The 25,427-nt window shown below is 33.2% G+C and overlaps 16 protein-coding genes across 16 annotated transcripts; 4 read left to right on the top strand and 12 right to left on the bottom strand.

Annotated features, from left to right (window-relative positions):
* Positions 1-25: 25 nt before the first annotated feature.
* AC631_02024 (uncharacterized protein) lies at positions 26-1,057 on the bottom strand (the record flags this gene model as incomplete). The annotated part of the gene is made up of 1 exon (XM_015610854.1): positions 26-1,057. One exon carries the CDS (start codon positions 1,055-1,057, stop codon positions 26-28), a length of 1,032 nt encoding a protein of 343 aa, XP_015468308.1.
* A 151-nt stretch (positions 1,058-1,208) lies between these two features.
* On the top strand, positions 1,209-2,645 carry AC631_02023 (putative lipid phosphatase; the record flags this gene model as incomplete). Its single annotated transcript, XM_015610853.1, has 1 exon — positions 1,209-2,645. The coding sequence occupies one exon, from the start codon at positions 1,209-1,211 to the stop codon at positions 2,643-2,645; it is 1,437 nt and encodes a 478-aa protein (XP_015468307.1).
* A 48-nt stretch (positions 2,646-2,693) lies between these two features.
* SEC10 (exocyst subunit) lies at positions 2,694-5,132 on the bottom strand (the record flags this gene model as incomplete). The annotated part of the gene is made up of 1 exon (XM_015610852.1): positions 2,694-5,132. The coding sequence occupies one exon, from the start codon at positions 5,130-5,132 to the stop codon at positions 2,694-2,696; it is 2,439 nt and encodes an 812-aa protein (XP_015468306.1).
* Positions 5,133-5,344: 212 nt separating this feature from the next.
* On the bottom strand, positions 5,345-5,800 carry UBI3 (ubiquitin-ribosomal 40S subunit protein S31 fusion protein; the record flags this gene model as incomplete). Its single annotated transcript, XM_015610851.1, has 1 exon — positions 5,345-5,800. The coding sequence occupies one exon, from the start codon at positions 5,798-5,800 to the stop codon at positions 5,345-5,347; it is 456 nt and encodes a 151-aa protein (XP_015468305.1).
* Positions 5,801-6,594: 794 nt separating this feature from the next.
* AC631_02020 (uncharacterized protein) lies at positions 6,595-6,981 on the bottom strand (the record flags this gene model as incomplete). The annotated part of the gene is made up of 1 exon (XM_015610850.1): positions 6,595-6,981. One exon carries the CDS (start codon positions 6,979-6,981, stop codon positions 6,595-6,597), a length of 387 nt encoding a protein of 128 aa, XP_015468304.1.
* Positions 6,982-7,113: 132 nt separating this feature from the next.
* On the bottom strand, positions 7,114-7,401 carry AC631_02019 (uncharacterized protein; the record flags this gene model as incomplete). Its single annotated transcript, XM_015610849.1, has 1 exon — positions 7,114-7,401. One exon carries the CDS (start codon positions 7,399-7,401, stop codon positions 7,114-7,116), a length of 288 nt encoding a protein of 95 aa, XP_015468303.1.
* A 268-nt stretch (positions 7,402-7,669) lies between these two features.
* On the bottom strand, positions 7,670-8,395 carry AC631_02018 (uncharacterized protein; the record flags this gene model as incomplete). Its single annotated transcript, XM_015610848.1, has 1 exon — positions 7,670-8,395. The coding sequence occupies one exon, from the start codon at positions 8,393-8,395 to the stop codon at positions 7,670-7,672; it is 726 nt and encodes a 241-aa protein (XP_015468302.1).
* A 715-nt stretch (positions 8,396-9,110) lies between these two features.
* AC631_02017 (uncharacterized protein) lies at positions 9,111-9,758 on the bottom strand (the record flags this gene model as incomplete). The annotated part of the gene is made up of 1 exon (XM_015610847.1): positions 9,111-9,758. One exon carries the CDS (start codon positions 9,756-9,758, stop codon positions 9,111-9,113), a length of 648 nt encoding a protein of 215 aa, XP_015468301.1.
* Positions 9,759-9,971: 213 nt separating this feature from the next.
* Positions 9,972-12,137, bottom strand: AC631_02016 (uncharacterized protein; the record flags this gene model as incomplete). Its single annotated transcript, XM_015610846.1, has 1 exon — positions 9,972-12,137. One exon carries the CDS (start codon positions 12,135-12,137, stop codon positions 9,972-9,974), a length of 2,166 nt encoding a protein of 721 aa, XP_015468300.1.
* Positions 12,138-12,765: 628 nt separating this feature from the next.
* Positions 12,766-15,168, top strand: AC631_02015 (uncharacterized protein; the record flags this gene model as incomplete). The annotated part of the gene is made up of 1 exon (XM_015610845.1): positions 12,766-15,168. One exon carries the CDS (start codon positions 12,766-12,768, stop codon positions 15,166-15,168), a length of 2,403 nt encoding a protein of 800 aa, XP_015468299.1.
* Positions 15,169-15,393: 225 nt separating this feature from the next.
* Positions 15,394-16,785, top strand: MAS1 (Mas1p; the record flags this gene model as incomplete). The annotated part of the gene is made up of 1 exon (XM_015610844.1): positions 15,394-16,785. The coding sequence occupies one exon, from the start codon at positions 15,394-15,396 to the stop codon at positions 16,783-16,785; it is 1,392 nt and encodes a 463-aa protein (XP_015468298.1).
* A 60-nt stretch (positions 16,786-16,845) lies between these two features.
* On the bottom strand, positions 16,846-18,726 carry NGG1 (histone acetyltransferase; the record flags this gene model as incomplete). Its single annotated transcript, XM_015610843.1, has 1 exon — positions 16,846-18,726. The coding sequence occupies one exon, from the start codon at positions 18,724-18,726 to the stop codon at positions 16,846-16,848; it is 1,881 nt and encodes a 626-aa protein (XP_015468297.1).
* Positions 18,727-19,029: 303 nt separating this feature from the next.
* On the bottom strand, positions 19,030-19,959 carry AC631_02012 (mitochondrial 37S ribosomal protein mS35; the record flags this gene model as incomplete). Its single annotated transcript, XM_015610842.1, has 1 exon — positions 19,030-19,959. The coding sequence occupies one exon, from the start codon at positions 19,957-19,959 to the stop codon at positions 19,030-19,032; it is 930 nt and encodes a 309-aa protein (XP_015468296.1).
* A 118-nt stretch (positions 19,960-20,077) lies between these two features.
* AC631_02011 (putative peptide hydrolase) lies at positions 20,078-20,977 on the bottom strand (the record flags this gene model as incomplete). The annotated part of the gene is made up of 1 exon (XM_015610841.1): positions 20,078-20,977. One exon carries the CDS (start codon positions 20,975-20,977, stop codon positions 20,078-20,080), a length of 900 nt encoding a protein of 299 aa, XP_015468295.1.
* Positions 20,978-21,295: 318 nt separating this feature from the next.
* On the bottom strand, positions 21,296-23,653 carry AC631_02010 (ssDNA-dependent ATPase; the record flags this gene model as incomplete). Its single annotated transcript, XM_015610840.1, has 1 exon — positions 21,296-23,653. One exon carries the CDS (start codon positions 23,651-23,653, stop codon positions 21,296-21,298), a length of 2,358 nt encoding a protein of 785 aa, XP_015468294.1.
* Positions 23,654-23,790: 137 nt separating this feature from the next.
* Positions 23,791-24,948, top strand: OGG1 (8-oxoguanine glycosylase; the record flags this gene model as incomplete). Its single annotated transcript, XM_015610839.1, has 1 exon — positions 23,791-24,948. The coding sequence occupies one exon, from the start codon at positions 23,791-23,793 to the stop codon at positions 24,946-24,948; it is 1,158 nt and encodes a 385-aa protein (XP_015468293.1).
* Positions 24,949-25,427: the final 479 nt, after the last annotated feature.

Below are 25,427 nucleotides of genomic sequence, written 5' to 3'. Positions count from 1 at the left end.
ATTAGCATACTAGATATATATAATATTAATTATTTAATTTCCGTAATTTTTTTCGTAACTTCTCCCTTCCGTTTTTCCATTCATTTGCACGTAATCTCCATTCTGAATTTAAGGAAAAGCTTTGTGCCTGTTTTATATTTGGAAACGGCTTGCCAAAAGCTATATTCTTCTGTTCATCATATTGAAAATTCAATTCATTTAATTCTGTAGATGCATCCACACCCTTCTTTCGAAAAGAATGTTTCGAATTATTATTGAGCCTAAGTGAATTGGTTCCTTTCAACTTTCTCATTGTATCTTGATGCTTTGGTTTATCTTCGATCTTTACGATTCTAGGATTTGCAAATGGCTCAATGACTAGAGCATACCCATTACGAAGGTTTAATTTAATAATGGGTCCAGCTTGCATGCGTCGTTGCTTTAATCTCTTTTGTTTCAAGTATTCCATGGGCAAGTGAAAGTCTTGTTCGTGGTCTGAATCATCACGAATAGTGTCATACTTTTTAATATCGCTAATCAATTTATCTTGTCTCCTCTTCCAGTTTTCAAACTTGTTAATAATTCTTTGTATTTCTTTGATCGTTAGATCCTTTTTGCTTTCCAATTCATCATAATCTCTAATATCATTTATATGTGTGATACTTGGTAAATGCCTAATCCAATCGTATTGATTCAATGATTGCAACAGCAAATATAAATTATCGACTTCAGAAAATATTCGGCTTCTATCTATGTTTACCATGGTCCGTTCTTCTTTTTTCATCTTCTTGTGAAATATTTCATAAATGCTATCTTCAAGTATATCTACTTTTTGTTTTGATTTTCTGTGGGAAATATTATTACATGACTCTATGTCCCTAATCTTATTAATATTGATTGGTATGGAGGTTTCATGTTCGCCGTAATATCTGTATAGGCTATTGTTGGATGTTTTGCCAATTATCTTAATCGATTGATCTCTATGAATAAGTTTGTTTATGTTTTCAAAATTGAACAATGCTTTATCTGTATTCTTTTTCAATTCATCTTTCGACCTCAATTTTCTTCCATTGGTCATTGTGTAGATCCTTCACGAATGCATTCCTTGCTTTAGTAGTTAAAATAAAAAAAGCACTTGAATCTGGTAGCCTTCGATATTTCATATATTCGACCCGCGTCAGAAACGGTATCTCTTTTCTTTAACTATTTAACACATAAATTTAGTCTTAATGAGTCATAGAAGAAAGGAAAAGACAGATGATATCTTACCTCTTCATCTGAATAGCCAAGATAAGCATGACTTTACCTACAAACCCAGAGCAAAAAGTCAGAGCGATATTATAAAAAATTGTCATATTGTCAAATGGAAGATACTAACGGTTCTAACAGTGATATGGATAGTCATAATTCACTACTTTGAACGCATTTCTGTTCGTCTGTCAATGGAGAAGTGCCAATGGCAAAATTGGGAAGGCTGGGATAAAGCTGCTCAACCACATAGAATAGCTTTGATTGCAGATCCACAAATTGTTGATGACAGTTCGTATCAAGGAAGACCGGCTGTTTTAAATTACTTCGTGAAAAAGATAAGTGACAATTATCTCCATAGAAATTATAGATTCTTACAGGAATATCTTGACCCAGACACCATTATCTTTCTTGGTGACTTGTTCGATGGTGGAAGAGATTGGAAGAATAAGATGTGGTTAGATGAATATATAAGATTTAACGAAGTCTTCCCTAAGAAACCAAATAGGAGAACTATCGAATCATTGCCAGGCAATCATGATATTGGTTTTGAAACTATCGACTTTGAAGTAGTTAAGCGCTTTGCGGCATTCTTCGGGGAAGCAAATGATATTATAGAGATAGGAAATCATTCAATAATCCTTCTAGATACTATATCTTTATCTTCAGATGATCCACTCGTTAGCAAGGATTCAACGGACTTTTTAAGTAGCCTTGATCAAAGATTAAATCCACACTTTCCAAGAGTTTTGTTAACTCACGTTCCTCTTTATAGATCCAATGATAAACAACTTTGTGGGCCATACAGAGAATCCAATAAACTTTTCCCCATTCAAAAAGGAAAGCAGTACCAAACCGTGATAGAATTCGGAATATCACAACAAGTTCTCAGTATTGTTAAGCCGGATATAGTTTTCAGTGGTGATGATCATGATTATTGTGATGTTCGATATTCATATGATGATAATGGGTCCGAAAGATTTTCGAGGGAAATAACAGTAAAATCTGCATCAATGACTTGTGGTATCCAATACCCTGCTATCCAGTTACTATCTTTGCATAACCCATATAACTTAAATCCTGAGATAAAGCTAGAAAAACCGAAACATGTTACGGAAATGTGCTATCTTCCGAAACCATACTTTGCATTGAAGATGTATGTTTTTCTATTTATTTGCACACTATTTATTTTGGCAGGTGTATTCTTTCAGAGTTTGTTCAACTTGCTGAGATTTGAACAATTGAAGCTCAAAAGGAACGATGATTATCAACTTACTGATAACAGGTGGAAGCCGCAGAAAGATTTAATCATAAATAATCTTAACAAAAGAAGGAACATAGGTGAATTTTTCATAAATGGTTTGATATTAAGCTTTCTCATTTATGTTCTCTTTGGTATATACTACAAATTCATCTAGACACAATCACTCTGTATATTAGAAACATATTACTACAAATATACGACTTCATTTAAAATTGAAAAATTTTTCCAAGTAGCTTGGATTGAAATCAGTTCTCTTTGAGATATATTGTCTTATAGCATAGGGTTTTAAATTTGCCAATTGGCCTTCTGTAACCAAAGAATTGATTAAGTTTGGATGTACTGTAAATAAATTCCCAATCTCCTTTAATAATAGAAAATGTTCCGATAATTCGTTTATTTGCCATTCATCAATAACAGATTGAAATCTTATCACATCTTTTGTTAAAATAATACCTCCAGTAGAGTTAACCACAAATTTTTTATAATGCTCCAAAAGCTGGTTCAAAAAGTTCATTCCTATCTTAACCAAGACATTCGTAAGGTTAGAATTATTTAAATATAATGTAACCTTTTCATGCGAGTCTGTTAAAAATTCGGACACCTCTTCGCATGCCTCAGTGTCATCTTCCACTATATTTTCACATAAGAAGTCCTTCTTTTTTTGTCTTGTTAACAAGTATGCAACTCTGTTACATATCATAGCAATTGTATCACCAATAATAATATTAAGGGAAACTTCACATCGCGATATATAACTATTCGACAAGCTACTCATTCGATTTTTAATAGTGGGAGAATTGACAGCACATGGTAGCATAATCTTTTTTATGCATGATGATAATAAATATAAAATTTCACTTGTCAATTTAAAGGTGCTTAAGTAACTTAAATCCATAGGTTGATTAGAGTTAATCTTAGAATTTGACAGTTCTTGCTTGAGTGTATCATACGCTACCTCTAATCCAGCACTTATATAAAGCTTGCCAAAGTCAAAAAGAAGTATCTCAATGATTTCTAAAGTATACTCTGGTGTCTTATTGGGGGCCAATTCCAAAATGCGGGCAACTGATTCAATCGCAGATTTAATCACTGTCTCAACCTCACTTATGTTTAAATTAGAATATCTTTCATAGTCGGTATCATGCTTTTCTAGGTCAGTCGAGTTTCTTGTATTTCGTTCAGATAAATGAGTTTTCATGAAATTTGTAAATTGATTTAGCCTCTTCTTTTCGGAGAAATGGAAGCTAAATCTATCATGCTCCTGGGGAGACTTTTCGTTATATTCTAAGTTATCTAAATTTTCAAGCTTTGTTGATAAATATTTGTTGGATAATGCCTTTTCGTTGTATGAATTGAATTTTTGAACAATACTGTAAATAGTGTCTTCTAAATTCTTTTTTTCCCTGTTAAAATATATGCTTTCAGAAGTGTATTCAATGAATAAATCATAATAACATTGATCTAATATTGGGCACAATTCATTACTCTTATCTAATTCATTTGTAGTTAAAAATTCTTTGACGTCTTTTGTAAAATCACCAACCAAAACGTATAAAGAATGTAAAACTCTGACATGGGCCAATGTACTTACTGATAGAGAATATTGAAGAAGTGTGCTGATCTTATTTTGAATAATTTGTGCATATATTCTTTGGATAAAAATCTTCAAAACAGGTGTAGCATCTTCAAAAACTTGCTGAACGATTCTTGCTTGTCCTTTGATTGATATTTTTAATCCATCAAGCAATGCTTCTGTAGATTCATCCTTAACATTTTCTCCGAAATCAGGATCTGATAATTTGTTCCATATAGCCTCATTATCGAGTAATGAATTGTCATCCAAATTTTCTGTATCCAACATAAAATCATGTTTATTCAAAAATAATTGTACTACTGTGGCACCGCCATTAAATTGATGCAAAATATTAGCAACTTCTTTCATTCTATCATACTCATCACATTCATAATATACATCAAATTTCTTTAGCAATTCTTTTTCCATTGTTTCACTAAACTTTTCTATAACAGTAACGCAGTGTTCAGTCTTCGGTAAATCAGGAGATGCAATTTTCTTTGCTAAAGTAAGTAGATTGCTGACTGTTTTGGCACATTTAATCTTGTCTTCGTACACTTTGCTGATTCTAAGCTTTTCAAGAGGGTCGTATTTCTCCTTAGTATAAAATCCATGGTAAGCTCTAATCAAAAATATCGTTTCAGTTGATCTATCCCTTGAATTAGTGATCTTATTTAACGAATTCCCTAACGGGTCAATCCTGGTAGAGACTTCTGATATTTTAGTATCCAAATTGCCAAATTTTCTAGTTATTCTATCTACTTTGGATGAAAGTTCAAGTACATTTTCACTGTGTTTTAATTCATAATCCTCAACTTCCTTTTCAGCTTGTGAATTTTTAGCTAAGGCCCTATTATTCAATTGCTTTAACTCCCTTAGCGTTGACTCAAATGTTCTTATATAGGGTTTAGGATCTAAATATTCTAGTTTATTGACTTCGGCACCTTTCAAAAAATGATCCTTACTTAGCTCTTCAACAAAATCATTAACAGACAAACCTCCTAAAAAGTTATCAAGATTGAGTAGTTGGAGAATATCTTCATCCAAGTCGTATATAGAGAAGCTCATCCCGAACTAATTGTCCTTTTCGATCACCGTTGTCGATTTATTTGTTGTTCTGTTTACTATCAGGTAGTAAGAATCAAATGAGTTGTGCATATAAATTGATTCAATATACCGGACTCTACAATAGGACATAATTTAAATCTTATACTAAACGTAATATTCAATATATATAAACTATATTAAACGTCTACGAACGCTATTAAACATCAGAATGCTTAGTTAGATTTGAAGGTGGTGTGACACTTACCACAGTATTGTCTGTCCTTCATGTCAGCCATGAAGATACCAGCACCACAAGTGATAGATGGACATTCTCTTCTCAATCTTTCGACCTTACCATCGTTGTCAACCTTGTAGTAGGTTAAGACAGCTAACTTGTGCTTTCTGTGCTTGTGCTTGATCTTCTTTGGGGTGGTGTAGACCTTCTTCTTTCTCTTCTTACCACCACCTCTTAATCTTAAGACCAAGTGTAAGGTGGATTCCTTTTGGATGTTGTAATCAGATAAGGTTCTACCATCTTCTAATTGCTTACCAGCGAAGATTAATCTTTGTTGGTCAGGTGGAATACCTTCCTTGTCTTGGATCTTAGACTTGACGTTGTCAATAGTGTCTGAAGATTCAACTTCTAAGGTAATGGTCTTACCAGTTAAAGTCTTGACGAAAATTTGCATTTTGGCTTGTCTGCAACTGTTCTGCTTCTTTCTTACCAAGTGGTTAAAGTTTTAAATAAGAAAAAGATGTCTTTATGTCCTCAAAAAAACTTCAATGCTCACCAGAGAGTAGCTGAAAAAATTTTTGCCAATTTAGTACACGTGATTACAAATGCTTGTGTTTGGTGCCCTCAAGATTTAGTTTCTCCGCGTGATTGTTGTCTGTATGCAGGAGATGGTACTTATGTCTCTTTATGGTAGTCTACAATATTAACCCATTTGCAGCATTATTCATTTGCTATGTACTTAAAAATGTGTGGATAGAAAAGGTGTGAAATACATGTAAATGGTGCTCTATTACTGCTTCATTGTGCTATTATTTTGTTATTGCAAAGATCATTGGACCGCATCTCTATCGTTTGTACTTGCTCTAGCTAAGCTAAGACTGTAATGTACCTATTAAGTTCATATAATGTAATTAGCAAAACAAACACTATATATCTAAGCCATCATCAGAATCTTCGTTTATTGGTTTGTTGCGGTCTTGTATGGAGCCGTAATTGACTATACGTCTGTTGGTTATTCCGTTGGCATACAAAAAGTGTTCTAAAGATTCAACAGTGATATTGTTGGGATCATTGCCCAATTTTTCAAATCCTACTATTCTATTAATTTCCTTTCCATTCTTGTAAATCACAACAAATGGTAGTACCTTAATTTTCAATTTCGTCACTAAAAATGGGGCGCTTTCGGCCTTAATTATGAGGATTTTCAAGTTTAGGTACTTCTCAGCAATGATCTTAACGTTAGTATTTTCATCTTATAGAAATGGCTTCAAAAATTCGTTTACGTACTGCTAATCTTCTGTTCATGATTTTGCATTTATCAAACTCAGGCTGGTAAAAATGAACCAAAGTTAATTCGGAGTTAGTTACTATTTCCATTATCAGTTTCTCGTCATTAATTTCTATTACATTTCCTAAAGATCCACTTCTTTCGGTCTCTTCGTTGTCTATTCTTTTAAATTCTTTTGCTAATTCTTGGATCCTTGCTTCTCTATAGTTTGATATCATTGGATCGTCCTCTAACAATTCTAATAAGTCATCCTCGCTTTCAGAATCATGGGCCTCATCATCATTAATTTGCTTTCGAAGTTTAGACTCCTGGTACTTCTCAACTAGTTCTGATTGTTTTTGGTCCATTCTTAATTAACTTCTCTATCAAAGAAGTGTCATTATATTTCACCTTCAATCAAAACGCGTAGTCATTTTGAACAGAACACGCGATAATAGTCTGATGACACCACAAATGCACAAATATATTGCAATACATGATTATAGGCTATCCAACATCCTAAGGATATCTGATATCACTTCAATGTTCTTCTTTATTAAATCATTGTGATTCAAGTCTTTTTGAGTGTTGTTGTTGCTTTTATGCAAGTTAGTAGATGTAGGGTCTTGCAACAATTCAATTGACTTTACAATATTCCTGTCAATATTCCTAACTGTTTCTAGAATCATCTTTAGCTCAAGGAGTATTGCTTCTTGCTGCTTCTCAATATCCTCTTGAGGTTTCGAAGTACCTAGATCTGATGAATTCTCTATCGTCCTTTCAGCCATTGCTAATATATGAAATGACTATATCTCGATTAACAAGCTTTTATGGGTTAATGGTTACGGTTATACTGAATAAAAAGTAAAAGAACTTGTAATGTAATGGTCAGCGTGATACTATTAGTAGATGTATAGTATAACAGAAATGAATGGTAGCTCATAAACTTCGAGTCGTGCACGCTTCTCGTATTTTTGGGTTAGTCTATATTATAAGTCTATTTAATTTTGAATGCTAGTATATATATGCTTTAAATGCTAATATGTAATGAAAATCTCAGGAAGAAGGACATTTTCTTTTCCTTGAATTAGAAACGGGTGTCATATTTCTGGTAGCTGACTTTTCTAATTCTCTTTGTTTAATGATCTCCATCAATAAACGTTTTAATTCATTATTTTCGTTAATAAGTTCAATTTTAATCTTTTCATTATCTTTGAACTTGTTAAGTAAGTAGTTAAACTCCTTACATAATTTTAAGTATGTCGTCTTCAACGTGGTGAAAGTAGAAATTAATTTGCTTGTATTAATCATGCTTTGTTTAATTGATGTTACAGTGGACGGATTAACCATGCTTGTCATAGTAGCATTACTTTCTAGTTTCGATTCCATATCAGAAATTTCATGAGATGCCTTTTTCTTCGTATCCTTAAGGAAGACATCTTCTTCGTTTGAGGTTACACTGCTAGTCAATGTTCCGGGTGAATCCATTGGTGAGGAACTTTCTGTTTCTGACGAACCTGTCTCATTCTTAAAGTTGAGTTTCATTGAATTGGTTTCGTTAAATTCATTGAATGTTGATAATGCTTTATTTATTTCTTCGTTGAGATCATTTGGTTCTGCATTACTTGTGGTTTCATATTGATCAACAAGAATTCGTGTGTTATTCTGGTATATTTGGTTTTGATTAAAATCTAAAAAAAACTTATCGAACTCTTCTGATTTATCCTGGTATTTCTGTTTCTTTAAGGCTGGTTCAACCTTGCTACCCTTTGGTGATAACATGAATTGATTTGAATCAAATATAAATAAATATGTATGGTCTTTGTACTAGTTTGTTAAACTAGACATGAAATGCTAACAATGTCCCAAGTTGCTTAATCATAATATTCAATATGGTTATATATTTTTCTTGTGATGAGATGATTTTTTGTGCAGGATACGTAACTTTTTGTTAATTGCAGCCATTTCATGAAGTATAGATAATTATCAATATGAATAAACATTCCCCTATAATATAGATAAAGAAACATAAGAGCCAATACATCCATTTGTATTCAAACGTCTTCTTAAATTAATTAATATGTTATTTTTGGTTATTCTTGTTATTCTTTTTTATTTTTGTTTTTTTCTTGTTATTTACCAAAATTAAATATTTCTATAGCTTCATGTCTTTAAATTAATTTACTTACAAACTACTTCATGACAAGTTAAATCACTAACTTAATACAGCAAGGAAGCTACAATTGTGATTATCATATGCAATAATATATTTATGCTAGAATCTTAAGAGATTTATGCTAATAATGTAAAATGTGTGATATATACAGCTGGAAGATCTATAATTAAAGCAATCAATGCTATCTAATAGGGATTTATGACATCAAAAGATATGTAAATGGCGCGAATGGCATCAACAATACCGAATCCAATAAACGAAATACCTTTGAAAAATCAAAAAAATGAAATAAATGTAATGCGTTCATCGCTTAATGGGCAATTATTTGCTGAAAACATTGCCTAACTTTGTAACCTCACTTAAAACACTATGGGTTCTATCGGTGACTTCGTTTATATCTTTGATAATTGAATAACTAACATCCGAGACAAAAACACCCGATTCTTCCCATTTCTTGTTTAAAGTCTCTAAAACTGATTCGAATCCTAATTTACCAACTTTGGCATTTTGTCCAAATCTTTCCACTGACCATTCCTCAACTTTTTCACATATTTTCTTTATTGATGCATAGGCTGTGATTTCAGCGTCCTGATTAAAAGTTGTACGTGATTGTGGCATATCTACATCAGGCTTGTAAACCACAGTTTCATTAACCAACAATAAATGGTTCATGGTCAAATTATGCGATTTCATCACAAGGGTCTTATTTACTAAATCAACCTCACTCACTTCTCTCACGTATGAGTGATCTTGTGCACCAACAAGATATACTAACCACCTTGGAATTGATTGCTTACAGCCAATCAATCTCTCTGTACGTAATACTCGACGTTCAACATCGATTTCTCTACTAAGAATGTCAACCGATTCGACATGAGTAGACAATTCATTTGGGTATTTCTGCCAATTAGCAGCCGTGACTTGTTCCCATGGATAATTGAAATAATGATTTGTTGTAAAAAGTTTCATATCGTAAGATTTATAGTTCAAATATTAAATTTATTAAGGAGATTTGATAAATGTATATATTCAGTTTATCTCTTGTGACTTTGACCGGACTTATATTATAAGCAAATTTTTTTTGTAAAAAAGAAATGTGGTAAACCGGTAAAAGTCGGAACTGGAAAACATGAAAATGGAACTGCATAGAATTAAAATATTGAATACTTGCTAGAAAAGTAATTAATCAGAATCAGAAAAGTTATCTCGGTAACGCGAAGACAGAGAATTGAGAGAATAATTAGAGATAACAGAATTTTTTCTTTGCTGCAAATTAGAATCCAGTTCATTTCCACTATCATCACTATCATCACTTATGAGTTCTCTCAGTTTAAATCGCTTTTTTTCCGATTCATTGAGGTTTAATTGCCTCTTTGAGGGATTAAGTTTTGGCTTGATTATTGTAGTATCGTTAACATAGGATATGTAAAATTGATTGAAAAGATTCATTGTCTCAGGTGAAATATTAATAAGATCGCCTATATGCAATTGGGTTGTAGCGGTATGGTCTAGAAGTGGTCTGTGTGAAAATTTGGATAGGAATGGCTGGACGGTGTTTAGTAAAAAATTGTCGATTCTTAATTCCTGTTTAAAATCAGAAGACAGAGTCTTCGCATCGTATAACGATTTGAGTAGTACTTGATGCTCTAAATCAAGCTTGACATGAGCCACAATACCATTTAAAGAATATGGTTGGTTGTATTTCTTTTCGTTGTGACCAGTGGTAAATTCGTGTAATATGTTTTGTTGTAATTGACGGTAGTTAAACTCTTCCCCTGGATTTGATTCAACTATTGATTTCGTTATATTTTTAACAAAATTCAACAATTGCTTTTCTTCATCCTTGAAAATTAACACTTTATGAATTTCGGAAAAGTGAATAGAGCTGTATTTTTCAGGTATAATAGAATTAATGTAGTTAGATAATTTATTCAATGGCTTATCTTTCTCCTTAGCTTGTGATATTTTTTTACCATTGATATGAATATTTCCGTCTGTAACTTGACTAGGTAAATCTTCCTTTTCAAATTCACCTGCATTTTCAATTTCATCAATAATCCTGGAAGCTGTTACGCCTAGCTGCAAAAAGCGTTTATATTTTTCACATTTGAATGCCTCAATAATTAAACTGTAATTCGTTTTGACATTGTTGATTACATCAATTCCATCGAAGCGAGTCAAGGGTATGTTTCTTTTATAGAACTTTTTAAATAAGCTTAACTTCAATTTGTACTTTATCAATCTTTCGAGTCCAAATGAAAATGGTAGCTTCAATTGAGTTCTATGATAGTAGGATGTTGTCTTGTCAAACTTTGAATTAAGAAATACAAATTCAATATTTGAAAACTCGTATAATAAGCCATAATGGCATAAATATGTGTCGAGCACTAGAGCGATTTTCTTTCTCTCGATTGATAGTTTGGTATTCCAGGTTGTTAAGAAATCTCTAAATATTTCTCTTGTATTTAAACCTTCAGGGTTATAGTAATATTCGTTTGTTGAGTTATTTTTATACATATTTTTGCTATTGGTCAAGTTTGAAATTAACAACGGTTCAATGAAATCACTCCCATCCATATTACAACATATACCCAAGCTGATTGTTTTATTTGTTCGCATGTCACCAGTAAGGTTAACGTTATCCACAGGATTGGTATATATTTTGTCATTGTTGAAATCAGTCAAATCATACAAATTATTGATATCGAATAATAATTCGTTGAATTGATATATTTCACTCGTTTTATATTCTCGAAGAGTATTTCTAAGTCTATTTCTTTCTGCCAGAAGACTCTTCGATTTCTTTTGAATTTCTGTCTGCTGCGTTAAATTTTGCTTAATTGATTCAACTTGTGGTTCCAAGAATTGCATGAAAGTATGGGGCCATGAAGACACATCAAGTAATGCGTCATTTCCCAAGTCCTTGGCATCAAATAATTGCTTAATCTCTTTATAAATAGTGCATAATTCTCTCTCCAGTGGAACAATATCTGGTTGTACTAACAAATGTTGTAGATAATAAACCTTTAAACATTTCATTACTTTGTCATTCTCAAAAAACTTCAATAATCTTCCAGTAGTTGGATTATGCGGCCTACGAGTTTTGGTTTTACCTTTCGTTTTATCTGATAATTTCAAACATTCTTCTCTTATATTTGCTTCATTTGAAATCCATCTATTCAATGACGATCTAGATATTGGAAAGATATTCTGATCTTTAAAATGTTTGATGGTATCCGATTGTTTATGTTTTGGGTTGATGAGCAATTGATAATTATGATAATTTAATGCCTCAACTTTTTGCAATAAACTGGTCTGCGGTATTGAACCGGTATCCTGCTCGGTCATATCTAGATAACTCGCATATATCTATGTTCAATAGTATTATTATTATTATTCTACCTAATTAAATGGGAAGAATTATTCTCATTTGTTTATTTTCTCCCGCATTTCACATGATCAGCCTTGCGATTATTTTTAGTCAGAATCGCACTATAACATAGCCATAAAATATCTCTCTTGACGGAAGTATAACAGACACTCCTTATTGTTCTTTATAGTTTTCAATTGTTTAATTTGAAGCCTTGTTGTCAAATCCCAATTTTTTATGAATCGTTCCTGCTTATGCAAGGTTTCAAACACCGGATCGACTGGGACTCTGATGATGGCTGTATCCTTTGTGTAGTTAGACGGCAGCTCAGATTGCCTTGTGAAACCTCCACAAGCGTAATATACACTTCCTTATATATTAATTATGCATATAATGCATGTAAGCTAAGCTTAGTATGCTGTCATGCGATTAGTTTCTTCAATAAGTAGGCGTATTCAAAATTCAAATCCCGAGCCCATCAATGGCTATAAGTGAACGATGATTCCGTCCAGTTGTAAGTTGTAAAACTTGGTGGTTAAAAAACAAGTAATAGGATAGAAATAATTATAATAACTTGGTTATTGCTGTTGATTTTCATATACTATTATGGCTAAACCTATTCATCATATCATTAAACGGGCATGCTTAGTGATTATAATTGTTAATGCAATATACTTAACTAGTTGTTTGATTTTTTACTCGAAAGACAATGAGTCAATAATTCAATCTATCAAGAACAGCATTATTACACCAACATATTCATATACGCATTTGGAAGCAACTGATCAAGATGAAGCGACTGCAACAAACTATGGGGAAGAAATTAAGAAATTACTCGAAGAGGTTAAAGTAAATAAAGACAATAAATATTGGTTAACTAATACCAAACTTTCACATACGAAATTGACAGTCAATGCAAATGACTTCACAAATAATTCACAGAGTGAAACTTCATGGAAAAACAAGAATAGCATATTTTACGATCCAAGATTAACGTTATCCCTTTATATTAATTACATAAAGCATAATTCTGGACAAGAGGTCAGTAAAGAGGATTTAAAAGTGCCATTTGATTGGGCCGATTGGGTTGATTTAACTTTATTGAATGAAGACTTGGCTCAACCTTTAGCTGACAGAAAGAACTGCGATTGGATCAAAAAATTTACCAAAATAGATCAAAATTCTGATATTTCTGCTATAAAATGTATGGACAATTCTGATTTATCTCCGAAATTAATTAAGAACTTAGGATTTGATTCTCATGAACAACTACCTGGTTATGTGGTTTATGGATACTGTGAAAATAGGGCATTTCACGATACAAGAATCGCCCAAGGGAAATCATACATTTTTACCCATTTGCAAAATCCTTATAAATTGATATTTTTAAATAGAGATGGTGGTACATACGAAGTTGACGTTGAAGGTACAAAGAGTGGTATTGCTAAGTCTGGTTTAATGAATGAATATTTATCTAACAATTTTGGAAACAATAAAGATGTGTTGAAGAAAATAAACGTTGGTTCTGAATTAAATTTAGAATTTGACCCTACTAAAGAATTCAAATCTTTAAAAAAAGAAGAAAAGGTTCAACCAATGCATTTGAAATCGAATGAAGACTCATATAAGATGTATGAATTATTACATAACAAGGATATTACTAAAAGCCCTGATTTGCATCTACCAAACGAGGCATTTCATTATTCTAGTTCAATAGTACATGAGAAATTTACATTGTTAGAAAGATTAAGGAACTTACAAGACCTAACTAGAAGCGAGGATGCCTTTTATAATTCTTTGAAACTTTCTAGAGAACATAATGGAAATAGTGAGCCTGCCTACTTCCAAATGTCAACTTTATCGGTAATTGGAGATCCTCGTAATGCAGATAAAGATCAAGGTTGGCATTATGATTGGAGGTTCTTCAATGGAGGTTTAACTTATGAAAGGGAAGGGTGGACCAAGTCTGAATTAACTATTCGTACAAATATCATCTTAGAAAGATTAGTTCGTAATTGGTTCAGATTTGCAGAAGAAAAGGGACTTGTTTCCTGGTTAATGCATGGGCCATTATTATCATGGTATTGGAATGGTTTAACTTTCCCATTTGACAATGATATTGATATCCAAATGCCTGTAAAAGAGCTAGTCAGGTTAGGAGAGAATTATAATCAAACGCTTGTAATTGAAGATTTAGAAGAAGGGTATGGAAAATATCTAATTGATGTTGGAACGTTTATTCATAATAGAGATATAAGTACAACCGGTAATCATATTGATGCAAGACTTATAGATGTTGACTCTGGAATTTATATTGATATTACTGGTTTAAGTACAAGCGATGCTCCAGTACCACAACTATTCTATACTAATGGCGTATTTGGCGATAAAGAAAAAGACATGGAAAAGTACAATGATAGAAGAAAGCATTTTTATACATTAGATCAATTGGCTCCATTGAAATATTCAATGTTAGGAGGAGTGCCAGCCTATGTCCCAAACAAAATATCATCCAGATTACATTTCGAGTACCCAAGTGGCTTGACCAGACCGGAATATTTACAATGGCATTTTGTTCCAAAATTAGGATTATGGTTATCCGAGGAACAACTTAAAGGTGCCTTTGATGTGAATGATTATAGTGTATTACTTTTTCATGACTCACACGTAGATAAACTTAGCATGATGGAATTGGTACTTGATATGTCGGACGAGGAAATGTATAAGCTTTTGAAAAGTGATGATATGATTTTAAGTGAATATTATAATACCCAGAAGTTGACAAAATTGCATGAAAGAGAAAAAAAATACTTGTTCAATATTAAAAATGAATCAGCAACAGGTTCAACAGATATTGTTGTTGAAGATAGGACAGAGTTGAAGTCGAATGCAGAATTGGAACTGGAGTATAATAAATTTGTTAACAAGAATTTTAAAATGCGTAAACCGTCAACAATTCCTTTATTTCAATATGAGAGATTCGAACAGCCCTCACACCATGAGAAATAAAACCAGTTTTGTATACTTTAGTTAATGATCTAATGAAATTTATAACAGTAGTTTTGCAGTAAACGTAAATTTAATGTAGTGCGCTTGATATTAATGTCGTTCATTCAAATGTCGTCTTTACATTTTTAATGCATTCAGTTCTAGACTACATGATTAATATACTATAAAACATAAAAATATTGTTGTGTCTTTGATATTTAGTTTATTTATTATCCTCATAGACATATGCTTAGATATAATCCTATAAATAAGTTTAAATGCCTTTCAAGGCAACTTAGTACTGTTGCATCAGTTCCCCAATTTAAGACATCAGTACTTCCAAACGGATTAACGGTGGCTAGTGAAGTTATGCCAGGAACCAGAACAGCTACCGTTGGTGTGTGGATTAATGCTGGATCGAGAGCCGATAATCCCAAGAGTAGCGGTACTGCTCATTTTTTGGAGCATTTGGCATTCAAAGGAACTCAGAAGCGGTCACAATTGAATTTAGAACTAGAAATTGAAAATTTAGGATCACAGATTAATGCCTACACATCCCGTGAAAATACCGTTTATTATACTAAATGTCTTGAGAACGATATTTCTCAAAATATAGATATCTTAAGTGATTTGTTGACAAAGTCTAAATTGGAGGCAAGAGCGATTGAAAACGAGAGACATGTTATTTTGCAAGAGAGTGACGAAGTGGATAAGATGTATGATGAGGTTGTCTTTGATCATTTACATTCCGTGGCTTTTAAGAACCAAGATCTTGGTAGAACAATCTTAGGACCAAGAGAACTCATCAAAACAATTAAGAGGAATGATCTAGTTGACTATATTCAAACAAATTATAAAGGGGACAGGATGGCATTAATTGGTGTCGGTTGTGTTAATCATGATGAGCTAGTCAAGAAGGCCGAACAGTTCTTTGGCCATATAAAAAAGAGTGAAATACCTTTTACACAAAATGGTGGCGATCTTCCTATATTTTATGGCGATGAAATTAGAATTCAAGACGATTCGTTACCTAATACATATGTTGCTTTGGCTGTCGAAGGGGTAAGCTGGTCAGCTCCAGACTTCTTTACAGCGTCTGTTGCGAATGGTATTGTTGGAACTTGGGATAGATCTATTGGTATTGGTTCCAACTCACCTTCACCTTTAGCAGTGACTGCAGCAACCGGTGGCCCAAATCAAACTCCTATTGCCAATTCCTATATGGCGTATACGACATCTTATGCGGATACCGGATTAATGGGTGTATACTTCACCGCGGAAAAAGACGCTGATTTAAAGTTATTCGTCGAAGCTGTTCAAAAGGAATGGTCCAGATTGAAGTCGAATAATATAACTGACGATGAAATCGAAAGGTCTAAGGCCCAATTGAAGGCGTCGTTGGTATTAGCATTAGACGATTCAACTGCAATTGCAGAAGATATCGGAAGACAACTAGTTAACACTGGTAATAGATTATCGCCAGAGGAGGTATTCGAAAGAGTAGAATCCATTACCCGAAAAGATGTTGTCGATTGGGCTAATTATAGACTTAAGGGTAGACCGGTTGCTGTCTCAGCCATTGGTAACGTTAAAACCTTACCTTCTCATAAAGAGATTACTAAAGGTATGTCATTATAATTGAATTAACTGTATATAGTAGATCTGTTATTCTATTTATTGTTCAATATACACAATAAATTATTTCTGTATTATTGCTTCTTCAGCATCAACATTTTCTTCGTCATCTCCTTCTTCTTCAATTTCGCTCTCTCCTTGCAATACAGATTCATTCGGAACTCTTTTCATTATCTCCGGTGATTTAAAAAGCCTTCCTATATTATCAATCCATCTTTTTCTTTTATCCAATAATGCTCTTAAACCACTGTTTACTGCTTGCTGTTGTGGAGTTGCAGTTTCCGTTTTCTTTTTCTTGTTTTTAGCTTTAAGTCTTTTCATGTATGCTTGATCGACTTGTTTATCTAAGTCATCTAATATAGTACAATATTCTTGCCATGCAATTTGTTCCTCTATTATTGGAATTAATTTCTTTTTATTCTTCCTGTTTCTAACAGAAGCTTCTTTCAACTCTTTCTGCAATGACCTGATCTCAGCACATACTTCATCATCTTCCTTATTCTTAATCCAATCATCTGAATCTATAATACTACCATCTGTCTTTTTTATTGAACGGCCATTAATTTGAAGTTTACTTTTAGCTTCTTCCTCAGAATTTGGTAAATTCATAAAGATTCCTATGTATTTCAATTCTCTTTTAAGTCTTTCTTCAATAGAGTGAAAGTCACTTACCTCCGTCGTTAATTTATAATCCTCGCCAGTATTTAATTGGGTAGCAACGTCTTCCTCGAAAGGGTTTTCTTCCTCATTATTTTCTTCTTCTTCATCTACGGAACGACCTTCATGAGTACTCAAAATCGCAGATAACAATCGATTAGAGAGTGGTCCGCAAGAAACTTCTTCCGTATAGAGATTATTATCATCCAAGTCATCTATCGAACCTTTAGGTTTGAATGAATCTACTGAAGGTTGTTGGAAAGCTGGCGAGTTCAACTTTGATCCCAAACTTGCATCTTCTTCTGCCCATACATCAGCGTAGAAAGGTCCTAATTTAGGAGTGATATACGGTGTAACATTAGGGTCATAACTCTGTTTATCAAGTCCTGGTGGAATCACATTTTTTTCATTTAAAAATTTTATATCGTCATTCAGAAAGAGTCTAAAAAATGATTCAATGTATGATTGATAAGTGGTGAATTGAACTTGATTTGTTGGCGGTTTGTTTTTTGAAAAATCGGTATCAGGAATTCTACCTGGTAACATATCCAATAGATCACGCTCTGGATACGAAGCAACTCCATATTTTTTTTTAAGATACTCTTTTCCGTGAGTTTCCAAACCATTGTTATCTTCTGAAAACAATCCTAATTCTGCAATAGCTTCCGCCGGTAATGTTTGGGACGTTACGAACTCAGACTTTGGGTTTTTTAGTCTGGTATCATTATTTTGAGTATATGAACCTAATTGTACTGGAGGTGTGGGATCATCCTTCGAATTCACTAGCTCATCAGGGACATCTGGTTTTTGAATTTCATCATTCATTGTCTCTTCATCCCGTTTAATTTTGTCATCGTCTCCGTTTTCATATTCCTCTTCTTCTTTGATTTTTACCAGAGTATTAAGTTTTCGCCTCTTTGATAAAGTAACTGCCTCGTCATCTTCATCAACTGCATTTTGACTTGACGTACGTACGCGATCACTTTGAGAAGTTTGATGTTTATCGTCTATGTCTTCTTCTTCATTGATTTTATCGTCATCAGTTTCACTTAATCCGAGGTTTTTGCTTATTTTCTTTAAAATATCAGAATCAGTTTGCTCGACTTCAACCAAATCTTTGGAAAGTTTATTCAAAAGCTTACTCAAATTCAATAATATATTTACACTAGGAACACTCCTTATAGAGTCACCATCTAACAAACCAACAGACGAATCATAAGTGAGTTTTAGCTCGTTAATTATATCATCTAACGTAGTTGATGCGGAGTGGGTCTCACTTGAAGCCATAATGTAGCTCACTATTTTTTAATATTCAATCAAACTATCAATATACCAAAATTGAATGAAATGCGTCAAATTATAATAGGGGTATAAGAGATTATACCTTCAACAATATAAGCACTATCAAATGTAAGGTTAATTTACTGTCAATACAAATACTGTACAGGTATTTAACTCGTAAACAATTATTGTGCTCTATGATTAAAAATGTAGTTTTGTGTAACTTTTATATTCATTTAGTGAACAATTAGTATATATACAAGCTATGTGAATTTAATCAGAAAAAAACCTATAGATAAGAATAGATAATCATGGGGAATACTTCTTAATATATTTAGCATCCTGCTTTTGCTTAACTTCATCAACCAACCTTCTTATAATCTTGTGTCTAGCAATAGGCGCATCTTCAGGTCTTTTCCAGGCTTCTGGGAACGATGATTCAGCCTTTTTGGTATGCATATGGCGAGAGTCTACCGGAATATCAGAAAAGTCATCAGATAAATCTTTTGATGCCTCTAATAGTCTATTGAAAATAGATACTAAGTGGCGAGCATTTTGCGTAGCTTCTGCATGTTGGTTAGTAGAAAATTTGATCGTGTTGGTATGATGATTAAATCTGTTAGTAGCCAAGATTTTAAATTTCCTTTGCTGTTTCTCATTCAAATTCAAGTCTTCTATGTTACACAGTAATGTCACCTTACGATTCAATGAATTGGATCCATCACTAAAATCAGTATTAAAAGATAATTTGATTGGTGTATTCGTAGTTGGTTCTGGTTTATATTCTTGACGGAACTTTGCTAATAATGGCATTTCATATGCACTGACTCTATGCAACTGTTCTATTTTTCTCTGTTCATGGGATGTGGCACCTTTGTCAATAACATTAATATTACTTTTCATAGGCGGTAATCCTCTTAAGTTTACAGGCGTGTTATTCATATGCCTTTCCTTGAAGTTATCAATTTCATAAGCATACTCTAATGTCGGTTTGACTTTTCCTAAAGATGTGAAGGTGGATAATATAGCACTTCTTTCTTCATCATCTGGGTTATATTTCTCACCCATAGCATCTTTTCTCAAGTTGTGCAATTCGAATATTCTGTCCGCAGGTAAACCTTTCCAAGCGTGTGGATTAAGATATAAAGGTCCACTCAGTTCTGACTTTGAATATGAACGACTAACTCTATAATTAGAGTAGTTTTTCAAAACTCTAGGTACATTTCTACCTGAATACATTCTTAAATACATTAAGAGTCGTTAACCTACAGAGTTATTATTCTACTCAAGATTTTGTCTGAGCTAAATTTCAATCTCGAAAAATTTATTAGTCGTGTTATTACCATTAATTACCTATTTATGGTTCCTTTTTAATTGTAACATTTCCCTGATCCGCACTGGTTGCATCTGTATCATCTTCAGTCTTTATCTTTTTCTCTTGCTTTATTTCTTTAGTCTCCAGTAGTTGTCGCTTTGTTGAGGGTTTAAAAAATTGGGAAATAGATTTTTGAGGCGGATTATATTTTTCAATCAAATATTTTCCTTCTGCAAATGGTTTACCTACGTCACTACTGACAGTATGACATTCGATATTCATATATGCTTTATTATGAATTGTATTCAAACTGATATCAAGTAGATCGTCCGACCAGTGTTTCTTTGGATCTAACCATTCATTCCATGCATTGGTGCCTGGCATTAGCATTAAGGGTTTCCTGGGATGTAGCCACGATAAATCCTTTGAATCGTCCTTCGTTGCTGGACCTGTTATAATTGTAAATGAAGATAAGTATTTAGAGTGTGTATCTATACTAGAATAACTTGTATTGTGCGAGTACAAAGCTGCAAGATAAATTAATGGGGCCTCCGAAGAATGAACGAAATATGGGGTCTTTGTCTTACCCGATTGAAGCCACTCAAAGTAGCCTTGAATCGGCACAACACACCTTGTCTGTTTGGCACTATTCCAAATTGGAGTTTTATTTGCCAAAGATTCTTTTCGACAATTAAAATGCTTTCCCTGATATTTCTGGAGTTCACGAGAATATTTTGGCCCAGGCTTTCCTTTCCTCTCGACTGGCGTTGGGTCTTTTGGCTTAGCCCAAGATGGAACTAGTCCAAAAATCAGGGGCTCGATTACATAGCGATTTATAATTGAAGAATCTGAATTTTTAGTTTGATATATTATTAAGGCAGTTCTTGTTGGTGGAATATTATATGAAGATTGAAACGTTTGGTTTGAAAGATTTAAGATCATTATTTCAATTCGATTGGAGGTCGTTTCTTCATTAGATTTGTCAATTGCCTCATAACTTGTATCTGTTAATTGCTTTATTGAATATTGCGCATCAGGATTACTTCTATTTAATACAGTCTCGTTGAATTGTTGTGGCAATTCATTTATATTCTATATTATTGTTAGTCATAAAGAACGTATATTGGAACACACGAGTTTATACACACTATTCCCAATGCATAGCGCCCACACATCTTAAAGAAGTCTGAAAAAAGAATTTACACTTTTAATTGTAGACATATCCTGTAAGTGCGCGTATATTATCGTCTAAATTGCAAGTTATTGCTCCTCATTATCATAAAATATAGGGTAGTCTTCGTCAGAAATTTCCCTATCGAAATACTCAGGTTGGTCTTCCTTACTCAAAAATTCATCATATGAACAGTCAAAATTGTGGCTACAATTTGGATCATCAGAATATTCATCAAATTCCTCCCCATCGAAATATTCTGGTTGGTCTTCTTTACTTAAAAATTCATCATACGAATATCTAGGAAATTCATTATTTCTTTTGCTGGAATCTTTTTCCGTGCTATTGGATTTTCGATTATTTGAACTTGGCTTTTCAGAAGATGAATGAATAAAAGAATCTGAATTCTTTTTTCTTATTTTAAGGGGTCTTGGTATACTCCCCAGCGATTTACGAAAATTCTTATGATGTTCTCTCCATTTTCGTTTAAAATTTAAATAATCATCCCTCTCTTGCTGCAAAATTTTATACTCTTCCTGATCAACTGATAAGTCATTGGTTTTCCCTAGATGTGTTTCTTCCACAAATTTTATATTCTTTAATTCTTCGGGCATATAATCTTGCTTTACTTTCCCATGAGTGAAGTTGGGATTATATTTATAATCATCCCCGTAGCCAAATTCTTTCATTAGTTTTGTTGGTGCATTTCGTAAGTGTAAAGGTATTGGAATTGAGGTTGTGTCGGGGCTTTCCTTAAATAAAGCTTGTGCTGAACGTAATGCCCTATAAGACTTTGTTGACTTTGGCGCCCTCGCCAACTTTGTAGCACAGTGGGCTAATATTATTTCACCTTCAGGCATTCCTACAAATTCCAAAGCTTCCTTAGCAGCGATCGCAAACGGTAAGCAAGAACTATCTCTCAATCCAACATCTTCGCTAGCTATAACAATCATTCTTCTAGCAATAAATAACGGGTCCTCTCCACCAACTAGCATTTTGACTAAATAAAATACTGCAGCATCAGCATCCGAACCCCTAACTGACTTATGAAAAGCACTTATAGTATCATAATGGGACTCGCCCTGCTTATCATACATCTTCTGGTAATTTCTCGTCTCTAGCAAAGGCTTTAAATTTTGTAGACTTACCTTGATGACTCCTAAGTTTTCTGGTATTTGAATCATTTTCTCTCCTTCTTCATACTCTGAGAACCTTGAGTATTGGACACTTGATAAATATGCATTAATGGACTCCAAAATATTTAATGCAACACGAGAGTCGCCCGCACTCAATTTTGCAATATGATCTATTGCATCTTTTTCTAAAGCAATTAGATGCAATCCAAAAACTAGCTTTCTAGATTTGTTAACAACCAATAAACCTCTATTGATTATTTTTACTATATCTTCTTTCGATAAAGGCTCCATGATGAATGTATGCATACGAGATAGTAACGCATTATTAAGGGTAAAGGATGGATTCTCTGTAGTAGCTCCAATTACTGTAACTATACCTTTCTCTATTACCGGAAGAAGTAAATCTTGTACAGCTTTATTAAACCTGTGTATTTCATCAAGGAAGAGAATAGTTTTGCGTCCTGTGAGTCTTTTCTCGTTATCCGCCATAGTAAATACTTCTCTTAGACGTTTTGCATTGCCTTCCGCACCTGACACTTCTATAAACTTACAATTTGAAGTTTGAGATATTATCCTGGCTAGCGAGGTCTTCCCAACACCTGGTACACCCCATAAAATAAACGAAGGGATTTGATCTGATTTAATTATGTTCTTCAAGATTCCATGCTCACCAACGAGCTTCTGTTGTCCATAGTATTCATCTAAACTTTTTGGTCTAAGTCTTTGTGCTAAGGGAAGTTCTGCTTCTCGTTTTAATTTCATAAATTCTTGATTCTTTTTCAACGCAATGGACTGCTTGGGAATATCATTTAAGGCCCGAACCTTTTCGGCTGGTACTTTATCTTCGATCTGTTGAGGAAATGGAGTGCTCTTATCTGAATACTCCCCTTCGCTATCGTTGTTAAGTCGCCTATTATAACCTTTTTTGAACGCAGTTTCAGATTTTTCTCTTTCTATTTTTATATTCTTTTCTCCGGAACCATAGCCTTTCATTTTCTTTTCTGCAATTAGTAAGCTAGTAAGTGTTGGTTTATCTTTGATATAATTTGACAGTTTATTTTCGGTCTTAATTTTTCTTGAATCAAAAGAATCCATCTTCAATCCTAAAGAAGTAAACACATCGTGTTTCTGTCTACTTGACGCTTCAGTATTATGATTTTTTGATTCATCTCTAACCTCGTCATCATGCTTTGTAGATATTTTTGCATTGTTTGATGTATTTAAATCTTGTAAATCCAAGCAACTATTAACATGTTGCTCCAAAAGAGATCTGGGGAATGTTTTGAAGCATAAGGGACATTCGACATCCATTAATTCCTATGTTTGAAAATATTTATGGCAATAAATTATATCTTCCATGATCATCAATATACGCGTTAAGCTAACGCGATAATACTTAAATTTTCCAAAAAAAAAAAAAGAAGCTTATCTTAAGTTGGTATTCAAATATGACCATTGATCTTATCTGGAATAAGTTCCCTCTAAAGCAAGTTGAACTTAAATTGTCTAAGGTATTAAGGTGTGGCCAGACGTTTAGATGGAAGAATGTAAACAATGTATGGTCATATACAACCAAAAATAAAATCATTTTACTCAAGCAAGATGAAGAATATATACATTATTCGTGGATTGCTAGTGAAGATATACGTACACAGCTGAAATTAAATTGTCATTTTGATAAAGAAACATTTGAATTCATAAAGGATTATTTTAATTTACCGATTAAGTTAGAAACTCTATATGAAGAATGGATTGAAAAAGATGGTTTATTCAAAATTTCTTCTAAGAAATCGGCATTTGATCAATTCACTGGAATAAGGATATTGAGGCAGGATCCTTGGGAAACTCTCATATCCTTTATTTGCTCATCAAACAATAATGTGAAGAGGATTTCAAAAATGTGTGATAGTATATGTACTGAGTTCGGGAAATATATCAATGAATATAATGGTATCAAATATTACTCATTTCCAACGGCAGAAGATTTATCTAGTAATCCAAAAGTTGAAAGTAGGCTTAGAGATTTGGGTTTTGGGTATCGAGCTAAGTATATTTATCAAACTGCCTTAAAATTCACCAGCGATGAATTTCCAGATATTACTTTGGATAATCTATATCAGCTTCGGACCAAAGATTACGAGACAGCCCATCAATTTTTATTACAATTGACTGGAGTTGGACCTAAGGTGGCAGATTGCATTTGTTTAATGGCTTTAGATAAACACGATATTGTTCCTGTTGATACTCATGTCTACCAGATAGCTATCAGGGATTATAAATTCAAGGGCAAAAAGGATTTGAAAACAATGAATAAGAAAACTTATCACGATATAAGGTTATTTTTCAAAGAAATTTTTGGCGATTTCGCTGGTTGGGCTCAATCTGTATTATTTACATCAGACCTTTCGGATCTAAACAATGGTGTGAATAAATCAGAAGAAACTGAAATCAAGATCGAACAAAAATCAGAAGAACCTGAAATTAAAATTGAACAAAAACCAGATTCGATTGTTATACAACGTAAACGGGGAATTATTTTAGAATCACCATTACACCAAGAAAATTCCGAAATAGTTGAATCAACTAAAAAGCGAAGTACGAAATGAAATAGCATCCTTATATGATTTTATACCATATTTGCTTGCAGCATATGCGGAATACTCATCAACAACTATAAAGACCTAGATATAATCTATATTTAGGTTTACCACGACAATAAATTGTATATTTTAACTTCGAAGATAATCTTACATTATCATATACATAAATAAGTGACTAATGGAACGTCATCTAATAAAATGATAAGCGTATTGTATACACCGAGAAATACTAACTACTTTAACAATGAGCAAGTAGTGTGTTATATTCTATTTATTTCCTCCTAGAACATTAGTTAACTTCTTATATTACTCTTAGCTAACTAACTAACCTAAACTACCTATAATTAGTTCCTAATTTCCTTCTTCTTCCTCTTGAGACTTCATGAATAATCTACTCTATTTATACACATCGTTTTACCACACTGATGTAACGCTACATATATTCACTAAGTATATGTAGATGTGATCTCTAACAACTCATGTAA

This window comes from Debaryomyces fabryi (genome assembly GCF_001447935.2).
Source record: "Debaryomyces fabryi strain CBS 789 chromosome Unknown contig00032, whole genome shotgun sequence".
Classification (NCBI taxonomy): domain Eukaryota; kingdom Fungi; phylum Ascomycota; class Pichiomycetes; order Serinales; family Debaryomycetaceae; genus Debaryomyces; species Debaryomyces fabryi.
The sequence above is the reverse complement of the archived record's forward strand: the minus strand, read 5'-3'. Positions and strand labels throughout refer to the sequence as shown.